The 19,676-nt window shown below is 46.7% G+C and overlaps 1 protein-coding gene and 1 non-coding gene across 3 annotated transcripts; one reads left to right on the top strand and one right to left on the bottom strand.

The window, feature by feature from the left end:
* Positions 1 to 2,473: 2,473 nt before the first annotated feature.
* On the bottom strand, positions 2,474 to 16,949 carry LOC129647387 (serpin B6-like). Of its 2 annotated transcripts, none has more exons than XM_055574519.1 (6): positions 16,785 to 16,949; positions 16,464 to 16,613; positions 5,600 to 5,717; positions 4,491 to 4,643; positions 3,061 to 3,203; positions 2,474 to 2,878 (listed from the first exon to the last, which is right to left on the bottom strand). In XM_055574519.1, the coding sequence occupies exons 1-6, from the start codon at positions 16,947 to 16,949 to the stop codon at positions 2,474 to 2,476; spliced, it is 1,134 nt and encodes a 377-aa protein (XP_055430494.1). The 2 variants fall into 2 exon arrangements, with proteins under 2 accessions (XP_055430494.1, XP_055430492.1); XM_055574517.1 differs by having other exon boundaries at positions 3,061 to 3,216; positions 4,501 to 4,643.
* On the top strand, positions 6,825 to 6,930 carry LOC129648171 (U6 spliceosomal RNA). Its single transcript, XR_008712752.1, has one exon. It is a non-coding gene; the product is annotated as a U6 spliceosomal RNA (small nuclear RNA).
* Positions 16,950 to 19,676: the final 2,727 nt, after the last annotated feature.

The raw sequence follows: 19,676 nt of genomic DNA, 5'->3' as shown, positions 1-19,676 counted from the left end.
TGGACCTCACCCCTCCCACGGGCCCAGCTCCTCTGTCACCCACGGAGCCCAGCCCACGCCCCACCGCATCACTAGCTCCGAACTTCTGGCCCCATCGGGCCGGTTATGTGCCCATCAGAGCCGCCACCCGCTGCACAGAGACACAACTCTTTCCTGTCCCTCTGAACCCACAGAAGAGGAAGAGCGTGTTTGATCAGTTCTATCCCTCACCTCCTTTGTGACCATATATAGTCTTCCAGACAATCAGCTTCCAACCCATAGAGAGTGGGGGTTTCCAGCTCTGCTACCTAGTGGGGCTTCGGGGGTAGGAAGATGCTGTTGCTCCCTGTGCAGGTCTAACTGTTACCCCGCCCTCCTACCTGGCCGGGTCCTCCCCGCCCCTCCCGCTCTGCCCCGCCCCCCGGTCGTCCCGGCCTGCCCCGCCCCTCTGGTCGCGGTATTTGGGCCCCAGAGCCGCGATCCCTGCCTAGCCGGCTCCTGTCGCACTCCGTAGCATATATGTGGGGCGGTGGGCACTCCGTAGCATATATGTGGGGCGGTGGGCACTCCGTAGCATATATGTGGGGCGGTGGGGCCGCGGCAACGGCCTGCGCGAGGCGGAAGGCGGGCGGGAACTTGCGCTGGGCTGGGTTTCGTTTCGACCCGGTGGCAGACGTCACTACGCTGTGAGTGTGGATCCTGGATCCCCGCGCCCGCTCCGCGGTCCTGGTGCAATGCGTATGCTTCTTACTGGCATGTGCATGCAATGCAGAAGAGCTGTCCCTTAATGTAAAAGTCCCACTAGATTGTTTATCGTTTTCTTTGATACCTGCAATGTCTTTACGATAAACTGCTTAAATTTGGTCCCAAGTTTTTTTCTTTTTTAGGATTAAGACTTCTTTAATCTTTTTATGATTGACTAACCCTAACCCTAACCCACTCCAGTACTCTTGCCTGGAAAATCCCATGGACAAAGGAGCCTGGTGGGCTGCAGTCCATGGGGTCGCTAAGAGTCGGACATGACTGAGCAACTTCACTTTCACTTTTCACTTTCACGCATTGGAGAAGGACATGGCAACCCACTCCAGTGTTCTTGCCTGGAGAATCCCAGGGACGGGGGAGCCTGGTGGGCTGCTGTCTATGGGGTCGCACAGAGTTGGACACAACTGAAGTGACTTAGCAGTAGCAGCAGTAAGGATTTTTATGTTATTACAAAGTGATCATAAAAGTCAGCTTATGATTATGTGACAGGTTATTTTCAAATTCACGGCTCAGGACTAATAAGAAGGATCTTAGTAAGTGGTACTCAGTGTTTGGAGATTTATTTCACAGTTGACAGAGGAACAAGGTAATAAGCGAAGAAGTGGTTTTTAAACATGAAAGTATTGTTTTCCTCTGCTCATAAAAGTAGTTTGTAGATGTGTGACCATGTGTTTAGCTTCTGTCTCTCGTGTTGTTCAGTTGCTCAGTCATATCCGACTCTTTGTGACCCCATGGACTGCAGCCTGCCAGGCCTCCCTGTCCTTCACACACTCCCGGAGTTTATCCAAACCCAAGTCCATTGAGTCGGTGATGCCATCCAACCATCTGATCCTCTGTTGTCCCCTTCTCCTCCCACCTTCAATCTTTCCCAGCATCAGGGTCTTTTCAAATGAATCAGTTCTTCGCATCAGGTGGCCAAAGTATTGGAGCTTCAGCTTCACCATCAGTCCTTCCAATGAATATTCAGGTCTGATCTCCTTTAGAATGAACTGGTTGAAACCTTAGCTGCCTCTTTATCTCCAGTACCAGCGGCAAGATGGAAAGTCACCCAGTGTGCATCCATGATGTGGTCCGAAACGCCCCCATCTCGTGAACAGGACCTGTCTGCTCATCTCTGACCCTGGGGGCAACTGAGCATGCTCAGGAGTGTGCACGGTCAAGCACTTGAACATGCCTCTGACCACAGACCCCCAGTGCAGACACAGTGGCTCGGGGATGGATTTCTCCTGGTCTGGGTCCACGGCCCTCCCCTCTTCTGCTGCTTTATGGAGGGCTCACGTTTGGTCTCTGAGGCTTGCTCCCCCTCCCTGCGGCTGCCATAGCCTCTGCTTCGCTCTGGTCTCAGGAGCAGGGCCACTGAGCAGAGGAGACAGTGAAGCCCCGCTCATCCTTCCAGGCCCGGAGCAGACAGCGCTCTCCCTGAGGGCCTGGACGGGGCGGGCGGAGGGAGGACCCAGAGAGCAGGCAGCCAGTGCTCCCCACTGACGGGACCACCGAGCGCCCGCCTCCAATGGCAGCTTTATCTCCGAGAAGGCACGGGACACGAGAATACACAGGCGCGCGCACACACACACACACAGACACACACACACACAGACACACAACACAGACAAACACACAGGCGGTCTCGATCAGCCCTTTATTTGTGGACCTTCGCCAAGGTCACCTGGGTTTCAGCTCTTCTCAGAGATCGGGAAGAGCGGTGAGGAGCACTGGGGGCCCCACCACCTCGTCACGGCGAGCAGAAGCGGCCGCAGAACAGGATGGCCCCGGTCTTGCCGTGCTGGATGAAGAAGAGGAAGGGGTGGTCGGCACAGAACCGGGGCACGATCCTCAGGATTCTCGGGGTGATCCTGGCCACTGTGGCGGCCGCGGCCTCCGTGCCCTCTTCAGTGACCTCCACGAAGGACTTGTGCACGATCTTGGACAGGTGCAAGTCTTGCTGGCACGACATCCCGCTGAAGTCAGCCTGGGCCGCCTCGAAGGCGTCGGTCATGCCCAGGTCTCGGAGGACACACTCCATGTCGTAACTCTCCTCCAGCGTGAAGCGGGGCAGGAACACCTCCACCTCGTCCTCGTCCATCACATCCAGCTTCGTCCAAGCGACGAATTTCTCGTAGGTCAGGGCCTTCTCCACCTGGAGGAGAAGGTAGAAGATCTCAGGGTCTGCAGCAGCGCTGCCCCAGGGACCTTCCGCTGTGACCCACACATTGCGCCCTGTGGGCCCAGGGCAGCCTGCCGGCTGCACACGAGTTCCCAGAGCCCAGTGCCCAGCAGGAATCCTGATGAGACCCCATGGGGCCACGGCTGGCTGGTTACCGTGTTCAAGTCCGTGCTTTCACTGGGCAGCAGGATGACCATGTTCAGTTCTTTGCCTACGTAGGGAAGCACCAGAATCTGGGTGCTTATTTCTCCAATGTAGGTCGATTTAAAGGTGGACTTCTTGAACATCATTTGCACAGGTTTCTCCACGTTCTATAAAAGAAATGGATAAACGTTAAGTTGAAACAAGACCTGTGGACGTGCTGGACGAGTCATCAGAGCCGTCCACCTGCACCCACACACTCCGTCATGTCTACCAGACCCACTCCAACTCCGCGTCGTCAGCTCATCTTCACGGCTCCAGCTCCCACCCCTGGTTCCCAGCACTCAGGCCTCAGGCTGCTGTTCTCCTGCTGACCCAGGAGGGCTCCACATGGACCTCTCCCCCGGCTCCTGCCTACCTGACATCTGCATCTGGACGCAAAGGAGCCTCCACGTCGGCTCCCACACTGGCGGCTCGTGTTCCCCTCCACCTGCTCCATCTATACCTTCCCATCTCTGCTCATGGCGACACCACTCATCCCGCCGTCACACCCTGGAGAGCCCTGGGCTCCTGTCCTTCGCGCCCCACAGCTGACCCACGAACCACCGTGTTGGCTCTAGTTTTAAAGACAACAGGGCTGCCCTGGTGGCTCGGGGTAAATAACCCGCCTTCCAGTGCAGGAGGCACAGGCCCCACCCCGCTCGGGAACACCCGCAGCCCAGGGGCTTCTAGCCCACGGGCCCAAGCACCGAGCCAAGAGGGCCTCTGCCATGGCAGCTGCAGGAAAGGCTCTGCAGCAAGAAGACCCGGCACAGCCAAAATAAATAGATACGATTATTAAAAAAAAATACAAACAATCTGACTTGTGCTTCCTACCCCCACCACTCTCAGCCCAGCCACGGTCCTCAGGAAAACTTCCAAGTAACCTCCCTGGTCCTGCACATGGGCCCAAGGGGCTCTGGGACATCAGGGCCACTGTGAGAGGCCACGGGCTCTGTGAGAGCTCAGAGGAGGGACACAGGAACCAGGAACCTGGGCTGGGGAGACCACTAGAGAGGCTTCTGGACGGCCCTGCAGAGAAAGGCATCTGCGTAGGTAGCTCCTGACGGGAGAGGGACAGACGGTAGGATCCAGGCCCATGGAGCGTCACAGTCACGGTCTGGAGTTTGAACTGGATCTTGGGGGTTCTAGGAAGGCCAGAGACCTGCGAGCTGCCCCGTGGGATGTGTGATACAAGACAGAACACCCATGGCATGGACCTCCCCCTGATGATACAGCAGAGGAGGAGCAGGGGGAGAGGAAGCCAGGGTGTGCCCGCATCCACATCTGGGCCACCAAGGCCACAAGAGGCACAAGTTCCTTGAGGTCAGCCTCCTGGAAGGCTCCGTAAAGAAAGGGGACCCCAGGGACCATTTCCAACAACCTCCTTCACTTTATGACACATTCTTGTTCACCTTGCTGACTTTGAATGGCCTTTCCTTGGTGTGCACTTTGTTAAACTGTTTGTCCCAGTTTCCTTTGAAGTAGATGGCATTCACGAGAATGAGACGTGTCATGGGGTTAACTGAATTTGCAGAGAGCAAGTCTCTAATTTTATCTGCAAAGAAGATTTAAAGAACCAGTTAGCTAACAGGGTTTCCTGGTGGAGCTGCTGGGCACAGTACTCACTGGTCCGCCCCCTGGAGGAGTCAGTGCACAGACCAGAGGGCTCCCCATCCCCCAGACAACCACGAACAGGGAGTTGTCTGTTTACTCGCTAAGTTGGGTCCCACTCTTTGTGACCCCGTGGACTGTAGCCCACCAGGCTCCTGCATCCATGGGGCTCCCCAGGCAAGAATACTGGAGCAGATTTCCATTTCCTTATCCAGGGGATCTTTTGACCCAGGGATCCAGCCCGTCTCTTCTGCATTGACAGATGGATTCTTTACCATCCAAGCCACCAGGGAAACCCATACAGGGAGCCTGGCCCCTAAAGCAAAATCAGCAACAAAAACCTTAAAGTCTCTGCTCAGAAAATACCATGAGTTTCATAAAACACATACAATGAACAAATAATAGGGCAGAATAGTTCACAGCGACAGAAAAAGGAATGTTCGGTCTACAATGTGAGGGGACTGTCCTGAAGGGGAGAGGCCGAAGCCAGTGTGCAGAGCATGAAAACGAAGAAGCGCAGGTGGACCAGGGCTTGACTGCGTGTCCTGCAGTGATGCTCAGCGACCCGCAGAGCACGCGCTCTGCTGCACAGGCAGGGAGGTGGAGCCCGATCCAAACCTTCCTGCCACCCTTTGTGAAAAGGCAGACTATATGAACATTAACAGCAACAGCCAAAAGTCAAAGTGTGATTGCTCTGGAAGAGGTGCACCAAATATTGATGAGGAGGGGGAAAGCTGGAGAAATTGATTACTGATTATATTTCAGAAGTGGATTTGAAAGTTTCCAGTTCTTTAGAGAAAAAAGCCATTTCTGTTTACATTTGATGGTCTTGGTAAGAAACTTGTGGAAAATAAGACTGATTCAAATACTGTGCAAACAGAATTAGTGATATGTCCTCACCTTCTGTCTTTTCGGCTACCCAGGTGTTTATGTGTTTCCTGGACTCCTCCGTAGCGCTGACAAAGTCCAGCTCTTCCATCTCTGCTTGGTAGAATATGCGGCAGGAATCTTTGAAAGACTAGGAGAGACGGAATGACAGAATCACATGGCTACAGAAACAGACAACACCAAGAGCTTACTTCTTCACCACGCCGACCTCAACACTGATCATTTGACGGTTACTTGTGTAATGTACAAACGAATGTGTGGAATTAACCTTCAATCCGGTTTCTTAGTTTTCAGCTACATTGAATAAATAACTGAGTAAAATCACAGGCTTTCTAGGTGGCACAGTAGTAAAGAATCCGTGTGCTAATGTTGGAGACGAGGGTTTGATGTCTGTGTGGGGAAGATCCCCTGGAGAAGGAAATGGGAACGCACTGCAGTATTCTTGCCTAGACAATCCCATGCACAGAGGACCCTGGTGAGCTACAGTCCACGGGGTCGCAAGGAGTCAGACACGACTTAGCGACCAAACAACAACAACACAGCCATTCACGAGAGGCACTGCGGCAACACCGCCGCCAGCACACGTCCCGGCTTCACTGCTGTGTGACCCTGGAAAGGCGCTGCGTCTCTCTGGCTTCCTTGCCCCCTGGAAGCAAGGACGCAGCAGTAGCTACGTCTCAGAGGTGCTCTGAGGACCAGGAGAATTGGCTCTGTCTGATGTCACATGGTTGATTTCTCCACACACCGTGGACCCTGCATGTTGTGGTCCCGGTGTCTCATTTCATAGAACCTTCACATCATTCAGGCTCTGCCAACCTACTGCTCCACTTCTTAATTGGGGCTTTTGGAAAAGACGTCAGTGTCTCAGTCTAAGAAAATGGTCTGGAAGCAAAGTGGTCACCTACAAGTCAATACCTCATCATACCCTTGGTGATTTCAACAGCTTTTAAACACATCTGAAAACAAGTGCCTGCTTCTTAAAATACTATTTAGTAAGTAATGACCAGTCAAAAAACAAACTAAAGGAATATCTAATTATACATTGCAATTGGTATTGGATTCTTGGATACTTGATCAGTATGAAATAACTGACAAATATTTCTCATCTTTTGAGCTTATATTCCATATCAAAATAATGTTCTAAATATCAATGCTTTTCTTGGGATTTCCTAAGAAGGCAGAGGAATAGGATGGGGAGACCACTTTCTCCCCCACTAATTCATCAAAAGAACAATGAGTGCTCACTTTGGCAGCACATATAGTAAAATGGAACAATACAGAGAAGATTAGCATGGCCCCTGAGCAAGGATGACATGCAATTTCATGAAGCGTTCCATATTTTTACCCAAAGCAATCTACAGGTTCAATGCAATCCCTATCAAGCTACCAACGGTATTTTTCACAGAGCTAGAACAAATAATTTCACATTTTGTATGGAAATACAAAAAAGCTCAAATAGCCAAAGCAATCTTGAGAAAGAAGAATTGAACTGGAGGAATCAACCTGCCGGACTTCAGGCTCTACTACAAAGCCACAGTCATCAAGACAGTATGGTACTGGCACAAAGACAGAAATATAGATCAATGCAACAAAATAGAAAGCCCGGAGATAAATCCATGCACCTATGGACACCTTATCTTTGAAAGGAGGCAAGAATATATAATGGAGAAAAGACAATCTCTTTAACAAGTGGTGCTGGGAAAACTGGTCAACCACTTGGAAAAGAATGAAACTAGAACACTTTCTAACACCATACACAAAAATAAACTCAAAATGGATTAAAGATCTAAACGTAAGACCAGAAACTATAAAACTCCTAGAGGAGAACATAGGCAAAACACTCTCCAACATAAATCACAGCAGGATCCTCTATGACCCACCCCCAAGAATCTTGGAAATAAAAGCAAAAATAAACAAATGGGACCTGATTAAACTTAAAAGCTTCTGCACAACAAAGGACACTCTAAGCAAGGTGAAAAGACAGCCTGCAGAATGGGAGAAAATAATAGCAAATGAAGCAACTGACAAACAACTAATCTCAAAAATATACAAGCAACTCCTGCAGCTCAATTCCAGAAAAATAAATGACCCAATCAAAAAATGGGCCAATGAACTAAACAGACATTTCTCCAAAGAAGACATACAGATGGCTAACAAACACATGAAAAGATGCTCAACATCACTCATTATCAGAGAAATGCAAATCAAAACCACAATGAGGTACCATTTCACACCAGTCAGAATGGCTGCGATCCAAAAGTCTACAAGCAATAATTGCTGGAGAGGGTGTGGAGAAAAGGGAACCCTCTTACACTGTTGGTGGGAATGCAAACTGTACAGCCACTATGGAGAACAGTGTGGAGATTCCTTAAAAAACTGGATATTTCCAGTTTTTCCAGTTCTATTGAACTGCCTTATGATCCAGCAATCCCACTGCTGGGCATACACACTGAGGAAACCAGAAGGGAAAGAGACACCTGTACCCCAATGTTCATCGCAGCACTGTTTATAATAGCCAGGACATGGAAGCAACCTAGATGTCCATCAGCAGACGAATGGATAAGAAAGCTGTGGTACATATACACAATGGAGTATTACTCAGCCATTAAAAAGAATACATATGAATCAGTTCTAATGAGGTGGATGAAACTGGAGCCTATTATACAGAGTGAAGTAAGCCAGAAAGAAAAACACCAACACAGTATACTAACACATATATATGGAAGTTAGAAAGATGGTACCGATAACCCTGTATGCGAGACAGCAAAAGAGACACAGATATAGAACAGACTTTTGGACTCTGTGGGAGAGGGTGAGGGTGGTATGATTTGGCAGAATGGCATTGAAACATGTATAATATCATATATGAAATGAATCGCCAGTCCAGGTTTGATGTAGGATACAGGAAGCTTTGGGCTGGTGCACTGGGATGACCCAAAGGGATGGTACAGGGAGGGAGGTGGGAGGGGGGTTCAGGATGGGGAACATGTGAACACCCATGGCAGATTCATGTTGATGTATGGCAAAACCAATACAATATTGTAAAGTAATTAGCCTCCAATTAAAATAAATAAATTTATATTAAAAACAAAACAAAACAAAAGAACAATGAACACTGAGTAAATTCCACAAAACAGCTTCTGAATGCTGGCAGAGGACATCAGGCACCCAGAAAAGTAGCCCATTGTCTTCGAAAGGAGGTCAGAAAAAAATACAAAAGATAAAAAGAGAGACAAATGAGGTAGGTACGGAGATCCATCCCAGGAAGGGAGTCTTAAAAAAGAAGTTTCCAAACACCAGGAACACTCTCACTGGAGAGTCTGTGGCAAGCTTTGGAACTTCAGAGGGCAACATAACTGGGAGGAAGAATACATAAATAATTAAAACTCACAGATTACGTGCCCAATGGTAACTACAAGCGGAGGAGCAGTGCAGACGCCTGCATCGCCACTAGCCAGTGGGGGCTGGGCAGGGAGGTGTGGGCTGCACTGAGTAGAGTAAGGACCGGGCCTGAATGCCCCGAGGACAGTCTGAGGGGACTAGCTTGAGATAGCAAACCAGACTGTGGGATAGCTACCCCGCGAAAAGCTCTAACCTAAGACACCGCCAGGCCCGCTCACAGAAACAAAGGAGTGATTAGAGCTAGCCGGCTGTGGACCGGCCCATCCCCCATGGAGACAGCAGGTGGGGCAGCCAGACCCAGAAGGGGGCAATCACGGCCCCAGAGAGGCATCCTCTACCAAACCGCAAGCAGGCTTCGTTGCTAACCAAGACTTCTCGGGATTCTGGACAGTCAACATCTGCCGGGAGGGTCACAGCCAGAGATCAGCTCCCCAGAAGAGACACACGGCACACCTGAGAAGGCGCACCCACTGTACACCCAGAAAACGGAGCAGCAGGGATGGGGGAGGCAATAAGTTGCAGCCTTCAACTGGGGGCGACTGCTCACCAAGCACCTGGTCACCTGAGCTGCTTGGACCTGGGAAGGGCACAAAACATAGGCCCAAACAAGTCTGTGCCTTTGAAGAGTATCCAAGTACCCAAACCTGAGCGGCTTAGACCTGGGAGGTGCATGCAGCCCAGGGCTGGCCTCAGACAGTTCCCGGCAGGGCAACCTAGAGCCTAAGCAGCGTAGACAGGGAAAGCACACACGCCGTGAGCGGGGGCAAACCCAGTGTGGCCGAGACACGGCGAGCACTCTCCACACACACCAGTGATATTTGATTTCAGCATCCCTCTCTCCCCACAGCACGACTGAACCAGTGAACCTAAAAAAGTGTCCACCACTGTCCCCTTGTGTCAGGGCAGAAATTAGACACTGAAGGGACCAGCAAATAGAAGAAGTTAAACAGAGGGCACTGCCTTGGAAGTGACAGGTGCAATGGATCAGAACCCTGCAGGTAGCACTGAAAACACAGGACGGGGCCTGCAGATCGTGGGAAGTATAAGCCGGATCAAGGAACTATCTGAAAATGAACTGACCCCACACTGTCCACAACAACACCAGAGAAAGTCCTAGATATATTTTTACTATTATCATCCTTTAAATTAAAAAAAAATTTATTTTAAGTCCTCTATTACTCCTTTAATTTTCATTTTTATAACCTACTATTACTTTGCAATAAAAAAGACCACATTTTTTAAAGGAAACTTCATATATATATATATTTTATAATTTTTGTGACTTTTTTGTCCTTTAATATTGTATTTTTGAGAATCCAACCTCTACTCTTGATTTTTAATCTTTGCTTTTTGGTATTTGTTATCAATTTTGTACCTTTAAGAGCCCAATCTTCAGTACCCATTTTTACCTGGGGGCAAGATTACTGGCTTGACAGCTCTCTCCCTTTGGATGCTCCTTTTTCTCCACCAGGTCACCTCTATCTCCTCCCTCCCCCTTCTCTTCTCTACCCAACTCTGTGAATCTCTTTGTGTGTTCTGAGTGGTGGAGAACATTTAGGGAACCGATTACTGGCTGGATCTGTCTCTCTCCTTTTGATTCCCCCCTTTATCCTCCTGGCCACCACTGTCTCCTTCCTCCCTCTTTTCTTCTCTGCGTAACTCTGTGAACATCTCTGAGGGATCCAGACTGTGGAAAGCACGTAGGGATGTGATTACTGGCTAGCTTGCTCTCGCCACTTTTGATTCCCCCTCTTCTCCTACTGGCCACCTCTGTCTCCTTCCTCCCTCTTCCCTTCTCAGTATAACTCCATGAACATCTCTGAGCAGTCCAGACTGTGGAGAGCACATAGGGACGTGATTACCAGCTAGCTTGGTCTCTCCCCTTTTGATTCCCCCTCTTCTCCTCCTGGCCACCTCTATCTCCCTCCACCCTCTTCTCTTCTTCATGTAACTCTGTGAACCTCTCTGGGTGTCCCTTGCCATGGAGAAACTTTTCATCATTAACCTAGATGTTTTATCATTGGTGCTGTATGGATGGAGAAGTCTTGAGGCTACTGTAAGAATAAGACTGAAAATCAGAGGCAGTAGGCTTAAGTCCAACTCCTGAGCACACCAGAGAACTCCTGACTCCAGGGAACATTAATTGATAGGAGCTCATCAAACACCTCCATACCTACACTGAAACCAAGCACCTGCCAAGGGCCAACAAGTTCCAGAGCAAGACTTACCACGCAAATTCTCCAGCAACAAGGAACATAGCCCCGAGCTTCAATATACAGGCTGCCAAAGTTGCTCCAAACCCATTGACATCTCATAACTCATTACTGGACACTTCATTGCACTCCAGAGAGAAGAAATCCAGCTCCACCCACCAGAACAGCAACACAAGCTTCCCTAACCAGGAAACCTTGATAAGCCACCCATCCAACTCCACCCACAGTGAGGAAACTCCACAATAAAGAGAACTCGACAAACTGCCAGAATATGGAAAGGACACCCCAAACACAGCAATAAAAACAAAATGAAGAGGCAGAGAAATACTCATCAGGTAAAGTAACAGGATAAATGCCCACCAAGCCAAACAAAAGAGGAAGAGATAGGGAATTTACCTGATAAAGAATTACAAATAATGATAGTGAAAATGATCCAAAATATTGAAAACAAAATGGAGTTACAGATAAATAGCCTGGAGACAAGGATTGAGAAGATGCAAGAAACGTTTAACAAAGATCTAGAAGAAATAAAAAAGAGTCAATATATAATGAATAATGCAATACATGAGATCAAAAACACTCTGGAGGGAACCAACAGTAGAGTAACAGAGGCATAAGATAGGATAAGTGAGGTAGAAGATAGAATGATAGAAATAAGTGAAACAGAGAGGAAAAAAGAAAAACGAATTAAAAGAAATGAGGACAATCTCAGAGACCTCTGGGATAATGTTAAACACCCCAACATTCAAATCATAGGAGTCCCAGAAGAAGAAGACAAAATGAAAGACCATGAGAAAATACTTGAGGAGATAATAGTTAAAAACCTCCCTAAAATGGGGAAGGAAATAATCACTCAAGTCCAAGAAACCCAGAGAGTCCCAAATAGGATAAACCCAAGGAGAAACACCCCAAGACACATATTAATCAAATTAACAAAACCAAACACAAAGAACAATATTAAAAGCAGCAAGAGAAAAACAACAAATAACACACAAGGGAATTCCCATAAGGATAACAGCTGATCTTTCAATAGAAACTCTTCAGGCCAGGAGGGAATGGCAGGACATACTTAAAGTGATGAAAGAAAATAACCTACAGCCCAGATTACTGTACCCAGCAAGGATCTCATTCAAATATGAAGGAGAAATAAAAGCTTTATAGACAAGCAAAAGCTGAGAGAATTCAGCACCACCATACCAGCTCTCCAACAAATGCTAAAGGATCTTCTCTAGACAGGAAACACAGAAAAGGTATATAAACTCGAACCCAAAACAATAAAATAAATGGCAACGGGGTCATACTTATCAATAATTACCTTAAATGTAAATGGGTTGAATGCCCCAACCAAAAGACAAAGACTGGCTGAATGGATACAAAAACAAGACCCCTATATATGTTGTCTACAAGAGACCCACCTCAAAACAAGGGACACATACAGACTGAAAGTGAAGGGCTGGAAAAAGATATTCCACGCAAATAGAGACCAAAAGAAAACAGGAGTAGCAATACTTATATCAGATAAAATAGACTTTAAAACAAAGGCTGTGAAAAGAGACAAAGAAGGACACTACATAATGATCAAAGGATCAATCCAAGAAGAAGATATAACAATTATAAATATATATGCACCCAACATAGGAGCACAGCAATATGTAAGACAAATGCTAACAAGTATCAAAGGGGAAATTAACAATAACACAATAATAGTGGGAGACTTTAATACCCCACTCACACCTATGGATAGATCAACTAAACAGAAAATTAACAAAGAAACACAAACGTTAAATGATACAATAGACCAGTTAGACCTAATTGATATCTATAGGACATTTCACCCCAAAACAATGAATTTCACCTTTTTCTCAAGCATACCCGGAACCTTCTCCAGGATAGATCACATCCTGGGCCATAAATCTAGCCTTGGTAAATTAAAAAAATAGTTGAAATCATTCCAAGCATCTTTTCTGACCACAATGCATTAAGATTAGATCTCAATTACAGGAGAAAAACTATTAAAAATTCCAACATATGGAGGCTGAACAACACGCTGCTGAATAACCAACAAATCACAGAAGATATAAAAAAAGAAATCAAAATATGCATAGAAACAAATGAAAATGAAAATGCAACAATCCAAAACCTCTCAGATACTGTAAAAGCAGTGCCGAGGGGAAGGTTCATAGCAATACAGGCATACCTCAAGAAACAAGAAAAAAAGTCAAATAAATGACCTAACTCTACACCTGAAGCAACTATAAAAGGAAGAAATGAAGAACCCCAGGGTTATTAGAAGCAAAGAAATCTTAAAAATTAAGGCAGAAATAAATGCAAAAGAAACAAAAGAGACCGTAGCAAAAATCAACAAAGCCAAAAGCTGGTTCTTTGAAAGGATAAACAAAATTGGCAAACCATTAGCCAGACTTATCAAGAAACAAAGGGAGAAAAATCAAACCAATAAAATTAGAAATGAAAATGGAGCGATTACAACAGAAAACACAGAAATACAAAGGATCATAAGAGACTACTATCAGCAATTATATGCCAATAAAATGGAAACTTGGAAGAAATGGACATATTCTTAGAAAAGTACAACTTTCCAAAACTGGACCAGGAAGAAATAGAAAATCTTAACAGACCTATCACAAGCACAGAAATTGAAACTGTAATCAGAAATCTTCCAGCAAACAAAAGCCCAGGTCCAGATGGCTTCATAGCTGAATTCTACCAAAAATTTAGAGAAGAGCTAACACCTATCCTACTCAAACTCTTCCAGAAAATTGCAGAGGAAGGTAAACTTCCAAACTCATTCTATGAGGCCACCATCACCCTAATACCAAAACCAGACAAAGATGCCACAAAAAAAGAAAACTACAGGCCAATATCACTGATGAACATAGATGCAAAAATCCTTAACAAAATTCTAGCAATCAGAATCCAACAACACATTAAAAAGATCATACATCATGACCAAGTGGGCTTTATCCCAGGGATGCAAGGATTCTTCAATAGCCACAAATCAATCAATGTAATACACCACATTAACAAATTGAAAAATAAAAGCCATATGATTATCTCAATAGATGCAGAGAAAGCCTTTGACAAATTCAACATTCATTTAAGATAAAAACCCTCCAGAAAGCAGGAATAGAAGGAACATACCTCAACATATAAAAGCTATATATGACAAACCCACAGCAAACATTATCCTCAATGGTGAAAAATTGAAAACATTTCCCCTAAAGTCAGGAATAAGACAAGGGTGCCCACTCTCACCACTACTATTCAACATAGTTTTGGAAGTTTTGGCCACAGCAATCAGAACAGAAAAAGAAATAAAAGGAATCCACTTGGAAAAGAAGTAAAACTCTCACTGTTTGCAGATGACAAGATCCTCTACATAGAAAACCCTAAAGACTCCACCAGAAAACTACTAGAGATAATCAATGAATATAGTAAAGTTGCAGGATATAAAATCAACACACAGAAATCCCTTGCATTCCTATACACGAATAATGAGAAAATAGAAAGAGAAATTAAAGAAACAATTCCATTCACCATTGCAATGAAAAGAATGAAATACTTAGGAATATATCTACCTAAAGAAACAAAAGATCTATATATAGAAAACTATAAAACACTGGTGAAAGAAATTAAAGAGGACACTAATAGATGGAGAAATATACCGTGTTCATGGATCGGAAGAATCAATATAGTGAATGTGAGTATATAACCCAAAGCAATCTATAGGTTCAATGCAATCCCTATCAAACTACCAATGGTATTTTTCATAGAGCTAGAACAAATACTTTCACAATTTGTATGGAAATACAAAAAAGCTCAAATAGCCAAAGCAATCTTGAGAAAGAAGAATTGAACTGGAGGAATCAACCTGCCAGACTTCAGGCTCTACTACAAAGCCACAGTCATCAAGACAGTATGGTACTGGCACAGAGACTGAAATATAGATCAATGCAATAAAATAGAAAGCCCAGAGATAAATCCACGCACCTATGCACACCTTATCTTGACAAAGGGGGCAAGAATATACAATGGAGAAAAGACAATCTCTTTAACAAGTGGTGCTGGGAAAACTGGTCAACCACTTGTAAAAGAATGAAACTAGAACACTTTCTAACACCATACACAAAAATAAACTCAAAATGGATTAAAGACCTAAACATAAGACCAGAAACTATAAAACTCCTAGAGGAGAACATAGGCAAAACACTCTCCAACATAAATCACAGCAGGATCCTCTATGACCCACCTCCCAGAATCTTGGACATAAAAGCAAAAATAAACAAATGGGACCTAATTAAACTTAAAAGCTTCTGCACAACAAAGGACACTCTAAGCAAGGTGAAAAGACAGCCTGCAGAATGGGAGAAAATAATAGCAAATGAAGCAACTGACAAACAACTAATCTCAAAAATATACAAGCAACTCCTGCAGCTCAATTCCAGAAAAATAAGCGACCCAATCAAAAAATGGGCCAAAGAACTAAATAGACAATTCTCCAAAGACATACAGATGGCTAACAAACACATGAAAAGATGCTCAACATCACTCATTATCAGAGAAATGCAAATCAAAACACAATGAGGTACCATTTCACACCAGTCAGAATGGCTGCGATCCAAAAGTCTACAAGCAATAATTGCTGGAGAGGGTGTGGAGAAAAGGGAACCCTCTTACACGGTTGGTGGGAATGCAAACTAGTACAGCCACTATGGAGAACAGTGTGGAGATTCCTTAAAAGAATGGAAATAGAACTGCCATATGACCCAGCAATCCCATTGCTGGGCATACACACCAAGGAAACTAGAATTGAAAGAGACACCTGTACCCCAGTGTTCATCGCAGCACTGTTTATAATAGCCAGGACATGGAAGCAACCTAGATGTCCATCAGCAGACGAATGGATAAGAAAGCAGTGGTACATATACACAATAGAGTATTACTCAGCCATTAAAAAGAATACATTTGAATCAGTTCTAATGAGGGGGATGAAACTGGAGCCTATTATACAGAGTGAAGTAAGCCAGAAAGAAAAACACTGACACAGTATACTAACGCATATATATGGTCCTACAGGCAATGACCAAATGGTTCCAGGAAGTGTGAGGTCGTGACTGGGGTCCCACACCCCGCCCTCCGTGTGGGTCTCAGCCCACAAGGCCTGTCTGCATCACAAGGCCCGCCTCCCGTCTCCACACGACCTCGGTCTCTATCTGCTTCGGGCAATCGGGAGTATGACTTACCAAGAGGAAATCGTAAGTCTTCTCTCCAAAAAGCCTGTTGGCGGTTCTGAGCAAGTACTGTGTGTCCGTCCTATTAACTTCACTGAGAAGGTTCTGGAAACCCTGGTGAATATCTTCAGCTCCCCCACTGCTCTTGTTTAGAGAAAGCGTCTGGGAAAAAAAAAAAAAACAGATAAAAACGCACAAGTGAGGTACGCCCTGACTACAGGAGAGCGAGGCCTGTCTGTCGAGTGAGGTCTTTGGGATTCAGATCACGGACACCGGCTCACAGGCCAAAGAAAGAGCATCGGCCGCCGCCCAGAACCGGCTTCCCGAACATACCTGGCACATCTGGGCTGCGGTGTTGCCCCTGGCCCCCACGAGGACCATGGCCAGGGCAGAGGAGATGCTTAGGGGCGAGATAAACACATTTTTCGAGTTGTCTTCACCCAGCTTTTTCAGAAGGGTCAAGGCAAAGGTGCCGTTTGCTTCTGACAGCACATCCATGGTGGCAAGGCTGAAAGGATGGATTTAAAATCAGTGTCACACAAATTCAGGCCACAGGTCGACCACGTCTCACTCTGCTCTTAACTGTTGTTAGCACTGACGCTCTGCTTGCACGAGCAAACAGGTACACGCACAAAACTCGGTTTCCTCGGGGCCTCAGACCCCCCTGTGGACTTCTAACACATGAACACGGCTGAGTCCCGCTGCTGACACAGACAGTGTGTTGGGACACGGCCTGGGAGGGTCGGGAAGGAGCTGTTGGCTTTTGCTCCCATTTCTAGGTTGTTCGGTGTGTTTGGGGCCTATAGGTACGATTTTATAACAAGAATCATTCAAAATGATCAATCCAAAAGCACAGTTACACAAGTTGAACATTATGTAAAGAGAGAGAAAGACCCCAGCCTTGAGATAAAAGACAAGTATATCCCGTACAAAGAAGCATGAAAGCCTCAAAGACAAACCCCTGGACGCCCAGGCCTCCTCCTATGGGACCTCCACCTGTGCCAAAGCCCGAATCCAGGGCCCCGTGCCCAGGCCCAGGGCCTGCTCACCCCACTCAGGACAAGGGCTTGGGATGTGCCCACTTCCACCTCCAGGGCCCGGCCTCAGAGGTCAACAGCCCCGCCACGGAGGGCGTTCGGTCCAGAACAGGACACTGTGGGGAGGGGAGGGAGTGCGTGAGGGTTCAGGGCCTTTCTGTGCATGGTGGGAAGGGATGACAGCTGAGAGATCCCCAGTTCTTCAACAGAAAGCAGCGTCAGTCCTAGATAGCGACGTGGGAGAAACAAGCAGGTGAGCCCGAGGAAAGGGCGCGAAGCCGCAGGGCCTGCAGGCTGGCAGCCCCGCTCCGGGCCCTGCGTCAGCTCCCGATTTCTGCTCCCTGGATGAGGACGGGGACGCACCAGGTAATCTGTATTCCTGATGGCGTGCAGGGCAGCTCACCCCAAAACACTCCACGGCAGCACATCGATTGCTCTGAAGTAAAGAGACTTGAGAAACAGCTGGTGCAAAAAGTGTACTCTGGCCTTCTTCTGTTTCCCCTGAAAGCTGAAAATAAATCTCCACGTGGAAATGCTGTCCCTGTACCAGGAGGTAGAGAGACATCTTTATGGCCAAAGAGGGAAACGAAAGGCTGAAAAGGCTGTGCAAGAAACCAGCAAACCCTGTTTCTTGCTACCCCAAGCAAAAACCCCTTGTTTTGTCAAATCTTCACACACACACAAAGCTGCCTGCCTTGTCACTTCTTGAGTCTTATATCTTCAAGGTTCGCACAAAATTCAATGGCGTTGGTTTTTTGCTATTGATTTGTCCTAGGTCAATTTAATTTCTAGACCAGCCAGGAAGAATGTAGAGGAGACGAAACACTCCCCCCACACACATTCTCTTCCATCTTTAATATCCAATTTCTTGCTTAGTAGCTAAGTCATGTCTGACTCTTGTGTGACTCCATGGACTACAGCCTACCTGGCCCCTCTGTCCATGGATTTTCCAAGCAAGAATACTGGAGTGGGTTGCCACTTCCTTCTCCAGGGGATCTTTCCGACCCAGGGCTGAACCCGAGGCTCCTGCATTGCAGAAGGATTCTTTCCACTGAGCCACCAGGACAGGCCTTAGTATCCAATAGCTTAACACTAATGCAGAAAAAAGCAGAAGTGCACTTGTCTTCAAAGGCCACAGCGATGCTGGTGGTAGTTCTTTTTGTCCACTGACAACAGTTGCTGATGGTCCTTAAAGGTGAGCGCATACCCACTCCCTGTAAAATCGCTAAACTGAAAAGGAAGGAATGAAGCAGTGAGGCCCAGAGGTTTGTTCAGGATACTCTGACTGCAGAAAATACGTCAATCGGGAGATAAGTGAACAGCCCACGCTGATACAGGCCCCGAAATCAGACAGGAAACGGTGCTTCGTGCACTCCCCGGGGCACTGAGATAGAACACCAGAGGCAGCACCATGCTCCCCAGGCAGGAACTCGGGAGGGTCCTGTACCCAGGGCTGGTGTGAATTGCTCTGATAGTTCAGGCCCTGCAGACTCCACTCAGCTAACAATGCAAAGGAAAGTTATGAGAAACAACACAAAATGAGCATAATTAGCAAACTATGTGATGGCTGACCTGCAGAGCAGCCAGAATCAAGGAAGAAGTCTTAAAACAGGGAAAAGAATGGAGCAAAACCAGCTCCAGAAAGAGCTGATTTAAAAAGCAGCTTAGCTCTGCCGGGCTCCAAGGAGCAGAGTGAGAGCTGAGCACCAGGTCATGACTCTGCAGTCCAGCCTTCATCATTATGGCAGCGCCCCCCTCCCCAAAAAAGACAAAGAGAGAGAGGGGTGGAGAGCAAACTAAAACACCCTTTTTCAAATAGAAACGTGAACAGTTTGAGAACCATTCATTTCCTATACTGACAAAGTAAGACAGGGATTTCTTCTCACGCTGTGCAAGTGATGCTATAAAGTGCTACCCCAGTATTTGCAGTGTAATTAAGAATTGCTGTTGCTGTTTAGTCACTAAGTTGTGTCCGACTCTTTGATGACCCCGTGGGCTACAGCTCGCCAGGCTCCTCTGTCCATGGGATTCTTCAGGCAGGAACACTGGAGTGGATTGCCTCCTCCAGGGGATCTTCTGGACCCAGAGATCCAACCTGAGTCTCCTGTACTGGCAGGTGGATTCTTTTGCACTGAGCCACCTGGGAAGCCTCAAATACATTTCAAGTGCAGAGAACAGTCCAAGGTCT

This window comes from Bubalus kerabau, chromosome 3, assembly GCF_029407905.1.
Source record: "Bubalus kerabau isolate K-KA32 ecotype Philippines breed swamp buffalo chromosome 3, PCC_UOA_SB_1v2, whole genome shotgun sequence".
Taxonomy (NCBI): domain Eukaryota; kingdom Metazoa; phylum Chordata; class Mammalia; order Artiodactyla; family Bovidae; genus Bubalus; species Bubalus kerabau.
This window is presented reverse-complemented; position numbering and strand designations above follow the sequence as displayed.